General features: G+C 33.5%; 1 protein-coding gene across 1 annotated transcript in view; it reads right to left on the minus strand.

Annotated features, from left to right (window-relative positions):
• Positions 1-4836: 4836 nt before the first annotated feature.
• LOC145241327 (dehydrodolichyl diphosphate synthase complex subunit DHDDS-like) overlaps positions 4837-18090 on the minus strand; it is a 99410-nt gene continuing 86156 nt past the window's right edge. Inside the window, exons 5-8 of the mRNA XM_080104159.1 lie at positions 16919-17020; positions 12045-12159; positions 7983-8090; positions 4837-5218 (exon numbers count right to left, since the gene is read on the minus strand). Of these exons, the coding sequence (XP_079960285.1) occupies positions 4979-5218; positions 7983-8090; positions 12045-12159; positions 16919-17020 (565 nt within the window). The 3' untranslated portion in view covers positions 4837-4978. The remainder of the gene's footprint in view (positions 5219-7982; positions 8091-12044; positions 12160-16918; positions 17021-18090) is intronic.

Consider the following 18090-nt stretch of genomic DNA (forward strand, 5'->3'; position numbering starts at 1 on the left):
GTCTAAGAACATCTAATTATATTTAGTAGATATCCAGTTATACTGTACAATTTAATTTTCATTACCAGCCCTTTGTGCTAGACTTTGTCAAAGGCCTTGAATATATCAAGGATTACAGCCCTGGCTTCGCCCGCCTTATCCAGTCCATGGTAAATGCGTTCAGAGATGAATGTTAAAATATCTGCCTGACATTTTCATTGCCTGAATCCATACTGTTTGTCAGAGAGATTTGCTTTTGCGAGGTAGTGAACTAGTGCTTGATTAATTAAGGTCTCAAAGATTTTAGCGAAGAGGGCGAGGAGACTAATGTGGCGATAATTGAGAGGGTCTGTTCTTTTACCAGAATTCTTGTACACTGGTACCACAGAGGCCATCTTCCAGCTATTAGGGAAGCAAGATTCAGCAAGGCATTTATTGTAGACCTTGGAAAGTATGGGGGCTAGCTCGGCTGAACATTTAATTAGTATAGCAGGGATGAGATCAGGCCCACACGCCTTTGAGGTGTCAAAGGTTTTTATGATATTGTGACATGAGAAGAGGTGATGTTTTCATCATCAAATGTGGCTTCCGTCCGCATAGGGAAATTTGGGAGGGAGTTGTTTGTTGGCTCTAAGGTGGAGTTGGAGGTGAATCGCCAGGCAAGCAGTTTCACCTTCTCCATTGCTGTGCATGCAACCTTCTGGTTGTTGCGCAGTGGAGGAATTACTGATTGCCCTTTATTCACTACACTATTATAGATTTTCCAGAAATCACGAGTTCCTATCTTCTGCAATTCAATGTGTTCCCTGATTATTTCAGCATGCTTTCTTTTGGCTATCACTATTTCTCTCTTACAATAATTTCTATCAAACTTTGTCATTTTTTAAAAAAATATAAACAAATAAAAAATTCATACATTTATTTCAATTGATGATAGACACTTCAGATGATTGGTGTTGATACTTTCTCCAATAAGTAAACCCGGACTAAATATTCAAAATAAGATAGTATTTAAAGCTAAAATAAACTTCTCATCGGCATGGCTACACAAAAAGAAATGGTACACTTTGTCAGTGATGTTGCGTGCAATGACAAGTACTCAGTTGGATATTCCACCAGACCAGATTCAATATTTGTCTTGGAATCAGGTAAGACGAACCGATCACAAGAAAGATATAACATAGTTAACGGGTCAATTATGGAGAGGAAAATTAATGTTCTTTGCTTATTTACTAACTAAACGTTTGAGAAGTAAAGGAGAATTTTAACTGAACACTCAGATATCTATGTATCCCATGTAGAGATACAAGTGTTAGCTCGAGAATGTAATGAAGTAAAAAGAAAAAAAAAAAGTAGAAAAATCCACAGATCTAAGTGTCACTTCTGATTCTTAAACCCTCATAACCATAAAAAAAAATAAAACAGTCTTCTATATTCAATGGCACAAAATTGTCTGAGGATTTTAGAATTGTGAGGGTTACACTTAGATTTGTAGATTTAAAAAAAATGTTTTTTGATCGGGGAAATTGAAGTTCATTTGAAAAATTGAAAAATAAGTCACATAAAAAAAAACAAGTCGTTATTTAATAATATTCGTCTTAATGAAATGAAGAAAAAGAGGAAGATGAAAAGACAAGCATTACTCAATTAAACTTGCAGTGTTGCACCAGCTTTTTTTTTTTACATGGGTGTCACCACTTATCAAGGCCCAGAGGCCACTCAAGGATAAGGGTTAATAGGTATACATTAGTCATTGTGATTTTAGCATAGTAAACAGTGGGAATTTTGTAACTTGGATTACTTAGGGGGACGATTCAATTAGAACTTGTTCACATTGGACTTTTTCTTTTTTTTTTTTTTTTTTCATAGGTATCAACACATTATCAAGGCCAAGAGGCCACTCAAGGATAAGGGTTAAAGAGTGTACAGTAGAAATTGGACAATATAATAATCATTAGTAATGAAAATTTGTTAAATTTGATAACTTATATGGAACGGCTCATCAAGAACTTATTTACGTTAGACTTGAACACAACCATATTGTAGTCAGCCGGAAAGCAGGAAAACGGAAGACAATTCCACAGGCGTGCAGTTCTAATAAAAAACCTTTGTTCATGGAATCTACGTTTAGGTTTAGGCACAGATAAAGAGTGGGGGGAATTATTGATAGTGTTTACAGCTAGACGAGTCTTTCTTGTGAAAGTTTTGCGAGGGGGGACCATAGATTGAAGCTTAGTCGAACACTTTCCATGAAAATAACGATACATCAGAGACAAACTCGAAACATCTCTTCTGTGAGATAGAGGTTGCAGGGAAGAGAAAAGGACATCTCCTACGAGGCTACGAAGTCTATTTTGAACTCTATCAAGGCAGGACAAGTCCTTTCTAGCAGCTCCTGCCCAGATGTGGCAACAGTATTCCATCCTTGGACGTACCTGGCTCCTATATAGATAGAGAATTGCATCAGCAGTGAGATATCTACTGGATCGATAGAAAGATCCCACCATTTTTCCAGTGGCCTTGGCAACAGATTTGATGTACGTGTTCCATTTAAGATCAGGAGTAATGGTCAAGCCCAGAAGCTTGTCAAAACTTAAGGCCTCCTGAAGACGAGAGCCATTCATTTCAATTGATGCCAGATGGGGATCAGAATGTTGATGATGTAAAGAGAGAAGCTTGGTTTTAGATGCATTAAAAGTAACCAGCCACTCCTTTCTCCATTGTACTACATGCTCAAGATCAGAGGAGAGAGAATTGGAGAGAACTTGGTCGTTTACTGTCTTAGATGTGCTACCATAAATGGTAGTGTCGTCAGCATAAATGTCTACAAATGATGTAAGGATGTGATTTGGAAGATCATTAATGTAGATCAGGAAAAGAGTTGGGCCCAGGATGGACCCCTGAGGGACAGCGGCATTAATACTGTGGGCTTCTGATTTTTGCCCCTCAACTACTACTCTTATGAACCTATCAGAAAGAAATGATTTAATAATTGAGAAGACATTTCCAGCTATACCATAGCTAGAGATCTTATGAAGTAAACCTTTATGCCATACCCTATCAAAGGCCTTAGATATGTCAAGAGCAATTGCCCTAGAAAGGTTGCCTCCATCGAGAGATTTGCTAATCCTATGAGATATAACTGTAAGCACATCTGCTGTAGATCTAGCAGAACGGAAACCATATTGAGTGTCACTAAGAAGGTTATTTTTGTTGAGATGGTTGATTACTTCTGTATTTAACACAGATTCCAGCAACTTACTCATGACGCACAGGAGACTTATTGGCCTGTACTGAGAGGGGGATGAGCGATCACCTGAATTCTTAAATACAGGGCATACTGATGAAATTTTCCAGGGAGATGGGAAACTATTCTCCTTAAGACAACGTTAAAACAGTTTTGTAAGTATGGGCGCTAGTTCAGGTTGAAGTTTTTTGAGTACTATAATTAGAATACCGTCAGGGCCAGTTGCTTTACTGGAATCAAGGTTTTTGATTAGCTTGGCAACATCACGTACAGATATACGTATATCACATAGTGTGTTATCAGATACAGGAGGAAATATTGGGGGTTGGCAGCCTTGATTGCAAAAGGTAGAATTAGCTGCAAAGTTCTTGACAAAGAGTTTGGCTTTGTCTGATGCTGACGAGATTACCTCAGGTCCATTGATGATAGTTGGGATGGAGCACACGCTTCTGTTCAGAATTCTGTCTGCCATCTGCCAAAACTTGTGGCAACCAAGCCGCTGCTCAGCTACTTTGGACTTAACAGATTGAGCATACAACCATCTTGCGCTCTTTATTACTTTCTTACAATGGTTGCTGGCAGTCCTGAAAGCGGCTTTAGTTTCCATACATCTATTACGTTGGAAACAGTGGAAAAAGTGATTTCTGTGCGCAATGGCAGCAGCACATTCTGGAGAGAACCATGGCTGGCTGTTAGGTTTTTGCTGAAACTTTTTCGAGGGTATGAAACGATCAATACCTACAATTAACCATTCCGTCAGGTCTAATACTATAGAGGACACATCCTTTTTAAATATGGAATGCAGAGGTAGATCAGTTATAAATGTACGGAAGCTATCCCAGTCAGCCTTAGTATATCGATATACTGTACGATGGAGAGGTACGTCTGGGGACTTATTACATTTCATTTTTATCTTAATTGATACAACAGAGTGGTCGGAAGATCCAAGAGGCGACAGAACAGAAACTGAACAAAGTTCAGGGCAAGTTGTGAGAAAAAGGTCTAGCTTTGATTGAATTCATGACAAAGAAAAAAAAAACTTATTTTTTTTTACAAAGGAGTCACTACCTTATCAAGGCCCGGAAGCCACTCAACGATAAGGGTTAATGAGTGTACGGTAATTGATGGGACAATATCGTAGTAATTGTTAGTAGTGGAAATTTGGTAAATTGGATTACTTAAGGGGATGGGTCAATAAAGACTTGTTTACATTGAACTTGAAAATGAGCATATTGTAGTCAGCTGGAAAGCAGGCAAGTGGAACAGAGTTCCAACAGCATGCAGTTCTAAGCAAGAAGCTTTGTTCATAGAATCCATGTTTAGGTTTAGACACAGATAAAGAGTAGGAGGAAATTATTGATAGTGTTTTCAGCTAGACGAGTGTTTTTTTTGTAAAAGTTTGGCAAGGAGGGGGGGTCATAGATTGGAGCTCAGACGAACACTTGCTATGAAAATAACGATAGAACAGAGACATGCTTGCAACATCTCTTATGTGAGAAAGTGTTTGACATGATACAAAGTGATATTACCTGACTGCATTAACTCTGGCAACCATTTGTGAAAAATAAATTGTCAAATATCAAGATCAGAGAAAAATATCCGAATTCTGATTCTTTTCTATAAAATCATTTATTTCAAAGTGACAGCAGATCCTCATGAACAGAATTTGTTCGTTTGAATTGTTTGTTTTTTTTACACATTTCTTTAAGGATTGATTATTTAAATAAGACATATTTTTTTTTTATCGTAAGATCACAGCATTTTTGGACATAAAGCTTGTATATAAGCCTCTCGTTTATTATATAAGTAATTGAGGAAGGCATCGACTCTACGTTTCCTCTGTAAAGAATATGCATGTGTTTTTGCAGCAGATACGGAACCCATGTTCTCTCCCAGATAATCGTGTTCTGCATGGCTTTCCTCTTGAGCACACTTGTAGTCACTTGCCATTCGAATACGTTCACATTCTGTATTGTCATAGTTCACAGCAACCTGAAGGTCAAAAGAAAATAAAAATAAAATTTTTAATTACTTCAAGAAGAAAATGGCGTAAAATAAAATTAGCGTTAGAAAATAATTTATTTAGGAACATTAAAACTTGGGCCATGTTTCTTCACATATAGCCAATGAAATTATCGGAAAATGAAGATCACAAGAAAGAATTCATGGTGTGTGCATTTATGTTACCATGCTACTTTTTTAAAATATTATTTTCAAACTAAATTCAATTTTGACGATATTTTTATTACATTGTTAAGTGAAAGTACAGAAAAGTTATAACATTATCACCCTCCTCATGGTAAGAATGGCTTTCTAAATAACGTCATTATTTCAGCACAGTAACATAAGTACCAATGCAGCTAGACAATCTATTTTTCTAATCACCACTTTTTACCGACAACATAAAGATATTTACTCCTGAAGATTTTTGTTGATGCTCCCAAGACTTAAAGATATTCAAACCTATGAGATTTGTCTTTGAATATCAACAAATGCAACCACTTTCCAGTCAGTTGTTACTCTAATATGTCACTTTCGAACTTGGCCAATTAATTCTGGTAGAGACAGTGCAGTCCAAGGACTGTGGCATTGTGGTCAATTCCTTTTTTTTTTTACTTCTATTTCCCAATGCAAAATTCCACCTCTTCATCGTAGAGGTCCCTAGATGCTTTTAATATTTTCTTTCCTCGGACTATAAGACTGGAATTCCCTCCATGTTTCCTTCTTCCCTGACTGTAATAACATGCAGAAGATTAATTGTAATGTGAACAAACATCTTGTTTATCTTCTCACAGTCTTCTGAATACATGGTCCCAACTAATAGCCACTTATATCCAAGCAGCAATATGCTTGACCAAGAGTTACCCCCACCCCCAAAAAAACTTATTTAGGTCTCAAATAAAGGTTCATTGTGTGCCTTTTCTTATCTTCTATTGTTTTGCTACCGTCAACGTTTCCCTCCTGCTATACATGTCTCTGGTGCAATCTATTCTGGAATATGGCATTCAGGCCTTATTCTCCTATCTCGTTCAGGCTATTCAACACCTGGAACATGTTTGGAGCCTGGCAACATAGATGATCCATGGGCTCCACATGAAGTCGCTGAACAACGACTAGAGGTCCTCAACCTGTATTTGCTGGAGCAGACTCAAACTACAGTGACCTCATCATTGCCTTTAACATAACGTGCAGCAATTATAATGTACCAAGTGACCTTTCTTTCAAACTCACTCTGCAGAAAGGGCTTTGTGGAAAGTCACAAAAGTTATACTGGAAAATATCTTAGCTGAATTGTCGGAAAGTTTCTTATTCAGTTATGGTTGCTTGATTGTGAAACAAGCTACTAGAAACCCGTGTTAGCCTGCAGACGTCTGGACAGTTCATGGCATAATGTTGACAACATCAAACTCTCCTTGATGCATTAGATATGGGAAAGTTGCAACATTTTTGTTTATTTTCGAATACAGTGGAATCATTTCATTCAGAGATCTGAACAATTGTGATTTTTGAGTTCTGTCTCAGCACCCAGTTTTTGTTTTTTTCATAAAGTAGTCACCACTTATTAAGGCCAATTAATGAGTGTACAGTGGTCAATGGGACAATGTCGTAATAATCGTTAGTAGTGGAAATTTGGTAAATTAGATTACTTAAAGGGATGGTTCATCAAGAACTTGCTTACGTTGGACATGAAGATGACTATATCAGCTGGAAAGCAGGCAAACAGAACGGAGTTCCACTGGCGTGTAGTTCTGTGAAAGAAGTTTTGTTCATGAAATATAAAGAGTGGGGGAAATTATTGATAGAGGTTTCTGCTAAACGAGTGTTTTTTGTGAAAGTTTGGCAAGAGGGGGGGACCATAGATTGGAGCTATTGGAGCTCAGACAAGCACTTGCCATGAAAATAATGATAGAGCAGAGACAAGCTTGCAATGTCTCTTCTGTGAGAAAGAGGTTGCAAGGAAGAGAAAAAGGCATCCCTACTAGACTATGAAGTCTATTTTGAACTGTTAAGTCTACTCTATGAGTTACTCAAGACCAGTATTAGAAGAGTTGAACTTATTCTTTACCCTAAAGACTCATTCAAATAAAATGTGAGAATTTGAAAAACCAAGTCTGTCTCTATTTACAAGAACAGAGTTAGGCACAAGGTCAGTTTTTAATGTAGGAAAAATCCAGTTTCACAAGAAAGTGCACTCTGAATTGGGGAGAAAAAACAGTAAAAATTGCATCACTCTAAAAGGATTTCTCCTTCACTGACTGAGAGCAGAAAAGATGAAGTATAACTGATACTACACTTTACTCCTAACCAAAAAAAGTCAAATTTGTCAACTCAATTTTTCATGCAAATTAACCACCACATCTAAATGTCATAGTTTTTGAAAAATTAAACTTTATGAGAATTATACAAAAATCATGTCTTATATAAAGAGAGAGGGTGGATTTCTATGCTAATAGAATGAATAAACTTGTTTCTCGTTGGCAAAAATGTGTTGATTCTAATGGTTCTTATTTCAATTAATAAAGTTTATTATGAAAGGAGTTATGATATTTTGAAGTTGAATGTCAAAAACATTTTCGCACCAACTTAATATTTCTAGAAAATTTAAAAATTATCCCGGCTTTAAATATTGTTCTAAAAAAAAAAAAAAAAAAGTCAATGTATCTAAAATATGCTCTGAAACAGTAAACTTATCTTTTGTATTTGTCTAAAAGTCATAGAAAGTGAATAATTGAATTCAAGAATGAAATGTACTCACTTGTCTGGAATTATGGGTCGTTTGGTAACTGAGGATGGCATAATACAAATGCCAAATGTTAAACTCGGGCCATAAAACTTTTAGGAATGATAAACTGGAAAAGCTACTCTGAAAATGAAATGAAAACAAAAATCAATGTTTAATCAGATAGTTAATCAAAATATATTTTTTTGGTTGAAAAACGTCTGCACCAGGTATTGACAGTAAAACAGAGTATTTCGTTCTTGTTCAGAATTCCTCATATATTACAAAAAGCAAAAATAAAAAAATCTGTATAATGCAAAACAAAAAATACAATCTCCCAAAAACCACATAAATTGATCAAGTAGTTTTATTTTTAAGAAAATTAAATTTAGGTGAGACGTCACTGTCTTGAGAGAGAGAGAAAAAAAAAAAAAAAAAAAAAAAAAAAAAACTCAATAAACAAAGGGAGACAACCTAATAATTCGCACTTGCAAAATTTATAGTAATATGTACAAATTACCATTCATTGCTAAAAAATAATTTTCTTTATAAAAATAAAACTACTTGATCAATTTACAGAATTTTTGGAAGATGATATTTTCCTTTTGTCATGGGTACATATATCAAACAGATTTTTCTTTATTTTTGTTTTCTAATATAAAGAGAATCCTGGAAAAGAACTGAATATTTACTTCAGTTTAAAAAAATGTACGTATAGAACTACAAAAAGTCAACATTGCTTTATATATTAGATAATTAATATATACAAGAAATAAATCAATTAGAAAATTTATTACAAACAATAAATATTATATGATAAAGTAATAATTACAAAGAAAAAATACCAACTGCTTCAAATATTAGATATAACTTGCAGTGCTGTCTGGCATTGCATGGAAACATTTAATAAAACAGAAGAGGTAAAAAGAAAAAAAAACAAAAAACAGTGAATAACATTTCCCCAAAACCTGTGGCCTTGATGGAGGGGAAACTAAAACTTGCTGCTACGGTTTCAAATGATCTGAAATAACAGCAAGGGGAGACTTGATTCCAAATATTTCTCATGTTATATTTCCCCTCGTTTGAAAACAGGGTACAATTATGAATATCTTCAGTATCAAATAATCGTTATACACTGAAATTTACTTTATGTATGAAAACCAAACAGGGGAGATATAACATATGAGAAATATTTGCAATCAAATTTCCCCTTGTTATTTCAGATCATTTGAAACCATAGCAAGTTTTAGTCTAGCCTCCATCAAACCCAGAGGTTTTGGGAAATATCAGATATTTTGTAATTCATATGCAAAATTAGGAAAACAAATAACTATGATTGAAATATTGATAAAGGGCAGTATCTTTCCACCCACAAAAAGTCCTTTAAAATTACCACTATTATATAGGTTTTCGAGGGTGCTGAAAATAAAAATAACATTTAAAATTGCAGGAAATTAGTAGTTTCCAAGATTTGAGGAAATCATAGTTTTAAAATGTGAGGAATCACTGTGCTATATAATTTTAATGTAAAATGAGCACCCACTTTATGGGGGGGGGGGGATTATTTTTTTTTTTTAGGGATGGTGTTTATTGTGGCCCGGTAGACCAACACAAAACTTACCTTAAAAAACTTGTTTGCTATAGGGTTTCGGGTGTGCTAAAAACTAATATCGCATTTAAATTTTCTGCAAATAAGTATTTTTCCAGGTATTAAGCAATGTAATTCTTTGTTATAAGTGGTGGCCATTGCTGTATGTGCAAGTGTGCATATTTTTGCTAAATACCCAGAAAAATACTTATTTGCAGAAAATTTAAATGCGATATTCGTTTTCAGCACACCCGAAAACCTATAGAAAGAAGTTTTTTAAGGTAGGTTTTGTGTTAGTTTACCAGGCCAAAATAAACGCCCCCTAAAAAAAAAAAAAAAAAAAAAATAACAGACCCTCACCCAAGAAGGTGACCACAAAGTGAGTGCTCATTTTATGTTAAATTAATATAAAAATGTGATCCCACTTTTTGAAATCATAATTTCTTCATATCTTGGAAACTACACGTTTCCTGGAATTTTAAATGTTATTTTCGTTTATTAGCACCCTTGAAAACCTATAATAGTAGTAATTTAAAATGATTTTTTGAGGGTGGAAAGATACTGCACCTTTACAGAAAGATTTTATTGCTGTAAAAAAGGGCCAAAAATAGGCTCTGGATGATCCTCTAAATGTTTGATCTTAAAGACAAATCTTATATAACTCAAACCTTTCCAATGAGCCATCATTTGTTAAATTCTGATCAGTAGTTGCTGAGATTTGGAACTTATAAAATTGCTAAAAAAGGTGGTATATCTATACAGTAGAACCCCAGAATACGGCATTAATTCGTTCCGGGGTTAGGATCGTCAGGTGAAATCACCATATGGCGGGGCCCAAGCAAAATTTTATACAGTACAAATTAAAAATTAGTAACAATACGGTACAGTATATAATACACATGTATATAATCAAATAACAAATAACACTAAGGCGGGGCAAATACCATAACCAGGATCTGGAAACATCCTATTCCAAATTGTAACCTAAATAAATGTATCCCTGGGTTCGACTGTATATGGGTATACCTATACTTATAGCCAAATTGAATATTGAAATGCTCATATCTTTGGTTCTATGGGATGAAACCACATAAAAATTTGCAGGCTTTTTGAAGATTATAATACTATTCTATGGTTAAATTTTATGACAATTGGTAAAAAAGAACCTATATTTTCAAACCAATAAAATATGTCCAAATTTGCCTACACTTGTATATATATATATATATAGTGTCCGGGTAGGCTAGCTTCAGTTTTGCTGCTTTGAGATGAATTTTGCTTAGGGATTTTTCTTTGCTTGGTTGTCTCCACTAATGACTCTCTGACTCTCTCTCACACACACTAATCTGTCTGTTTGTCCATTCTACCTTTTTTCAGAAACTACTGATCTGACCGAAATTTTTTTTTAAATTAAAATAACAATTAACTATTTAATCAATAATGTATTCTCCATTTGTGTTCACAACTTTTTCCAACGTTCAACAAAATTTTCAATAACTTTTCGGTAAAAATCATTTGATTTTGATTTGAAAAATAAAATATAACAAATAAATTTTCAAAACACAACATAATTAAAAACAGCAAGAACTTAGTTGCCAACCCAATATATATATATATATATATATATATATATATATATATATATATATATATATACACACACATATATATTACACATTTATTGGAGAATTAGAGTCCTATGCTAAGGATTAGTGATGAGGTGTTTTCTGTACTGCAAAGAGTATGGTCTTAATATCCAAAATATTAAAACCATGTGGTGACCATCCTTGTGAAAACAAAAAGAACATTTCCATAATCTTAGATACTCTTTAAGTATTTGATTTTAATTATATATATATATATATATATATATATATATATATATAGCATTATATGGCAATAATCACATTGAAGTACAAGTTCTCGTTAGATTATCGAAGTTAAACATAAAACCTGGTCAATGCCAAGTGGGTGACCAATTGGGAATACTAGACACTGTATTCCAACTTCCCATGACTGAGATATATGTGCGGCTGAGCACCACTTGTAAATTCAATATTCCCTGAGAATTTCCTCTTATCGAGGAAACTGTTAAAACTCGCTCAAAGCTAATACCACACTAGATTACTGGTTTGTGTGCCTGTCAATATCAGTGTGCCATTCTCTATAGAAAAAAAGGTTAGAGAATCTACATAAAAACTAAATGTATTCAGATGTAACATTTTTTTTTTGTATACTAGTGTTCAGTCTTTTTCTTAAGCCTAACAGCAATGTACTACAAAAGCAGCCATCAAATAGACAAGCTAATTTTATCTTTCCATTTAGTTTTTTTAGTCAAAGGAGACAATTATTCACTTACCTGAACCGCCCTCCTTAAGTAATGACACTTTATCAATTCTCCAATACTATTACTACACTGTGATTACTGTACACACAATAACCCTTATCCCTGAGTGGCCCTTGGGCCTTGATAAGTGGTGAACTCCATGTAAAAAAAAAAAAAAACTTACCTGCCAAGCAAGGAAGCCACTTAGTCTCACCTCACCTGATGTCCGGATAAGTAAATCAGGATTTGGAGATTTATTTGTATACATGCAATTCTGAAGAAGCTGTTGGTCGACATCACTGAAACAGAATAGGAAACAGAATGAAGAATTACAATTAAAAATGCTAAAAAGTAGGGTTCTCCTCCAGAGTTGCTTCATATTTAAAAAAAAAAAAAAATCCAAAAAATCTGTAGGTTGTACATATCTGTGACGGAAAGAAAATATCATACACGAAAAATTATGTAAATGGGTCAAGTAGTTTTATTTTTATAAAGAAAATCAAATTTTATGGCTAAACTATGAGCTATGATTTTGCAACACCGTCTTCAAATCAATTTGAAGGAACAAAGGAGATAACTTCACGTAATTCCAACTTGCAAGATTTTAGAAAAAGCCATTCTTAACACGAGGGATGGCACTGGAAAAACTAAAAAAAATAATTTTCTTTATGAAAATAAAACTACTTGATTAATTTATGTAATTTTTGGTATACAATATTTTTTTGTCACGGGTACATAAATACATCACAGATTTTTAAAAAATGTTTTATAATGACTGGAAGAGGGTAGTTCAGGCAAAGTGCTAAAAATCGTTACCTGCATATACTATTTTAATCAACATGGGTCTATGCAAGTAAAATTAAGAGTAAAAAAAATAAATAAAATCAAACAAAATGAGAATATCTAAATTAAGGAATTGGCAACTATTTTGTGTCTTCAGGCCAGATGATATGAGATCGGGGTAAGCCAAATAAATAAATCTCTTAATCTTATATGATTTTTGGTGCTTGTTCAGAATTTCCACTATATTAAAAAACAAAAAACACAGAAAAAGTTTTGATGTACATACCCGTTACGGAATGAAAACATTCCAAAAGTCAGAAAAATTTATATATTTAAAATAAATTTTTGTATGATTTTAAACAAAAATCATAAATCATAGCCATTACAAGACTGAAAACAAATTTAAAAAATTTGAAGTTTAAATTGAGTTATCACCATTAGTTTATTGAAGATGGCTTAGTCCTAGCTTCATCATAAAATTTGATTTTCTTAGTGAAAGAAAATAAAAAAAACTAATTTATCAATTTATGTGATTTTTGGAATATGACATTTTTGTTCTTTCACTAGTACACACATAAAGATTTTCTTTTATCTTTGTTTTTAAATATAGGGAGCATTCCAAAAAATAAAATTTTTTTGTTTTGTTTTAAATAAATAGCCAATGGTATTGGATATGAACTTAAAATGCAGCCAGTGGCAAAGTCTTAATTTGAGGTTCTGGGGAGTAGAGAGTCACCACATTACTCTGAACTATACTGACTTTGTATGGGAGTACTGGTCATAGCTTCATCTAATTTAAAATCTCATTTAAACATTTAATAAATGTAAAAAAAAAATGTTTTTATTATGCATACAGTTTAGATAAAAAAAAAATGTAAACAAAAAACATGTGAAAATTAGACATTTTTTGTAATATTTTTTACAGAGTGACCTCCCTTAGTTCATACTTAAAAAGGAATGGACATTGTTTTTTCTTTATCCATTTGAAAATAACATAGCATCATCAGTTTTTTTATCAACGACATGAACAGATAGAGTTGGAATCTAATTATTGTATGACACCACGTGCTACCCAACTCGACAAGTCTGCCGACCCCAAATGTTGTGTACCGTGGCTTTATTCTTCATTTTCTCTTCTTATCGCCATATCATTTTCTCACACTGGTGGCTGTCAAGAGAATGCACAGGTCCATAAGTAGAAAAATAGAATAAATCACAGGAACAAAAGGACAACATGGACTCCAATCCTTCACAAATATAGCAGTGTGTGTGTGTGTGTGTGTGTCTATATGCTAAGATTCACATCTATTTCTACTGTCGAGGCCATTTACATCAGTCAGTTCATTAGTTCATCTCTGTCCGTTCAAGATCTGTCTTCAAAAGTGTTCAAACTAACTGCTGTCAAAGTGCCACTGAACCGTTGTTGGGTTGTTGCCAAAAACCACTTCCAACTGTTGTAAAAACTTGCAAAACACCAGCCTCTGCAAAAGTTACCTCACCTTCATAAAACTAAATATATTTCTCACACCCCAACTGACAAACTCATATAAAATTTCTTTTATTTTCCTACTTATTGTCTACTAATAAATCCTATTCTCTATTTCTTTTGTTATCTATCTTTTTCTATTGTTCTACTTCACGGCACTTGAATTTCTTTTGTCACATAGCTTTTCCTCTCATTTCCTAGCGCCTATGGTATCACAATTGTGCCTCTTATTATTTCGATCAATAATCTTTTTCCAACTCTTAATTAAAAAAAGAAAAAAAAAAAAAAAAAACTGTACACAGTTGTTTATTTTGTTGGCAATACCTTTGATCAAATTCATTTATACAGAAAAACATTTTACCTAAATGCTAGGCTGGGAATAAATTTCTGTTTGCCAATGCGATAAGGAATATGAAGAGGCTTGTTGCCACAAAAATTCTAGTGAAGACACATGGTTGTTGCCGGTGAGAAATCAATGGCAAGCGACTGTTGCAATAATGCAAATTCATTTGAAAAAATTATCAAACCAGATAGATAGTACTGTAATCTTGAGGAGACTTGTCACACAAACTCTACAGAACACCACTAGTTGTTGTCAGTGAGCAATCTCTGATGATGGTCTGTGTAAGAACTCCTAGTGAGTACAAATAATAATGAACGTGGTTTATCTTAACATTTTACTGCAATTTTATGACATTTGGTCATTAAGTGCATTAATTATAACCTTAACATATTTATACATTTGAATACAATTTCGAAATGAGCATAAAAGTGAATCCTAAAATATTATTTGGTCCCCCCCCCCCCGACAAAAGGAGGTTGGCCCTGTAAATTCACCCTTATCTGTTTGTCTGTCCACACTCTTCTCAATAACTACGCCTTTAAATTTTTTGAAATTTTGCAAACATTGAACATGATATGAGTAAAAAGTAACAGAACGGATTTTCGGGAAAACTCTGGTTGCCCCCTAGGGGTGCCTTTTGAGATAAAATGGCTGAAATTGACATTTTTGTGCTTGTTAAAAAAAAAAAAAAAAAATTGATGCCTTGGATTTTTATAAAACTTTCTGAAAAGTTGTAACTAACTGATTCCTTTATAATTTTGTTTGTCTATACTTCACGATAACTCTTGGGTGTGCCCCATGGGCTCCTTTAGAGCTAATAAAAACACTCCATTTTTGGGACTATTTGACCATATTTGTCCAAAATTTTCTGTGATTTAGCAGTTCTCCATAGTGCTGAACTCAAATTTAAATATGTTAAGGCCTTAGGGACTTTTGGAGCTAAATGGGGGAGGGGAAGGAGGAATGATGGACTTAGTCATTTCCTTTTTTGCATGGCGCAGAACTCAAATTTACATATGTTAAGGCCTAAAACTGCATCATTTGTTCATTTTCACCAGGATTTGACATCCCCTGGGGGCTAATTGAGGGGGGGGGGCAAATGCTGAACTTATTCATTTTTTTAATGCCTTGTTCACTGTGCACTTACAGGGGACCATGCATACTTCACTTGTTTTTATTACAAATGTAGTTGGTGTGACATGATCGAGCACAGTTATGATTTGCCTGCATAATGTGACATCGTTCATAGACATGATTTCTTTTCCAGTAGTTTATTTCCAAGAATTACAAACTTGTGGAAATCTCTTACTGCTGACTGTATTCCTCTTATTGTCCTTTTCAAGACTAAGTCGAATAGACATTTTGTGTCTTAATGAAAATCATCTTTTGTTCTTTTTAGTTCTTACATCAAGTGGCTTCATGCCTTTTCTAGCGCGATTTCCATTAAAAAAAAACTTTAAAATGTTTCTTTTAACAATGCAATAAATTTTTGTACAAGTTTAATTGAATTAGTTATAGTACTGTTTTGTTATTATATTAATTGAATAAAATTATTAAAAATTAAATAAATTTGAAAAGGTTAATTTAAAATATTACATTAGAACATGAATTCCCACGAACAGACATTTTGTCTTTAATATATAGATTTACTTAATGATTGGCCGATATTTACAAACAAAAAAAACAAAAACTATAAAATCCAAAAATCAAAGTGAAATAATAGATTTAATGCATTTATTAAAATATCAGCAATCATTAGGAAAAAAAGGTACAAAATGCTATTTCAAATTTACGCCTAACAGACAAAAAAATTTGAAAGCAAAGTGCAACAGACCAAAGCAAATGCTATTTCAGACTTAAGCATGTTCAGCAGACTAAGCTTCCAATTGCAATGCGAGGACATGCCTAAATAAGACGTGTGATAAATATTTGCATCATTTTCTACCTGTATAAGCATACAAGTAAACAAATAATGGTAATCTTATAATATAGTTAACAGCCGTGAAATCAAAGTAAAAAAAAAAAATACAACTAATAATAAATGCATTAAAATTTTATTTTCTACCAACCTGTATATTTTAAATGTTCTGAACCTGTTTTAAATATGGTTCTTATTTTTTCAAAATAAGATTTCATTCAAAGCTTTTTCAAACCCAATAATATATGTGTGTATGTGCTTTCTAATATTCCTACTGTTTACTATACTGTAAGATTATACAAATAGTATTGCAATCAATACAGAAACGGTGCTTTGTATGAGAGAAATCAAAGTTGTAATAACCAATCAATTTATTACAAAAATTTCCTTGAGGAAAATTAAAATATAATTCCTGCAATTAAGTGTATATGTGAGGATGAGGAAGGGAAACACAATGATTATATCAAATATTTTCAAGTTTCACAAGTAAAAAAAGAAAAACAAACAAAAGAAACAAAAACAACTTACCTGGTTTTTAATAAACCCATTTGTACACCTTCCGCCACATCTTTTATGGCTGTGGAAATTTCATCTTGGGATGAATAAGCTAAACAGATGTTTAAAAAAGCTCTGGAAACAAAAAAAAAAAAAAATGAAAACATTTTTTTTTACTGTTAACTATCGGGGGGTACCTAGCGTTGCCCGGGTGTTTGTAGGTGTGTGTGTTTTTGGGTAAATAAAAAGAAAAATCGTTGGCCGGGTGTCTGTTAAAAAAAAAAAACGAAGCCTTGACACGCAGTTGGAAAATAATAAAGTGTGAAAAAAAAAAAAAAAAAGGTGCAATGTTTAGCGGCAGGTGCTCGTTTTTAACGAGTTAATGACGTCAACTTTGAGTGCAGGACAGTGTTTTATTTACCGCGAGTTTGTTCGCTTCTTTTTTTTTTATACGAAAAAGCTTAATGCACATGCGGCTATCAAAAATTGTTGAATATTTATCTTTTCAAAGTCGGGCAAATTAAATAGACAGGCGACCCCGGTTGTTAACTCGTATATATTATCATTTAGGCATGATATAGAAAGTTTTAAGAAGTTGTGAGGCGACCGATCGGTTCTCGGAAAGAAGCCTTTCTTGGACATACACGAAAACGCACACAAACATTTTCGCTTTTATATTTATAGACTAGCGGGAGTACCCGGCGTTGCCCGGGTGTTTGGAGGTGTATGGTGGTGGTTTGGGGTGGGGTGGGGGGATAAAGAACTTCTTAAAAAATCGGAAAAACCTAAACAAAAAAATAGCCAACGAACGTAAAACTTCTTAAAAAAAAAAAAAAAAAAAAAAAGAATCGGAAAAACAAACCCCCTCCCCCCCAAAAAAAGGACGGCATTGCCTGGGTGTTTGGAAGTGTGTATGTAGAGGGGGGGGGGGCAAAGAATAAGCGAATTAATAACCCTGTTTAAACTTAAAAAAAAAAAATCGGAAAAAATAAAACAGCGAACGGGCATAAAACTTCTTTAAAACTATCGGATAAACAAAAACCCAAAAAAAGGAAAAAAAAAAAAAAAAAAAAAGAAAAACAGTGAAAAAAAAAAAAATGGTATAAATAACCTCATTTCAATATTAAATGTTTAAAAATCGAGAAAAAAAGTATATCTGATAACTGGGATTGAACCTGAAATCTTTAGATAACAACGCTGTCACT

This window comes from Euprymna scolopes, chromosome 20, assembly GCF_053919585.1.
Source record: "Euprymna scolopes isolate OS-2025 chromosome 20, ASM5391958v1, whole genome shotgun sequence".
In the NCBI taxonomy this organism is placed as follows: domain Eukaryota; kingdom Metazoa; phylum Mollusca; class Cephalopoda; order Sepiida; family Sepiolidae; genus Euprymna; species Euprymna scolopes.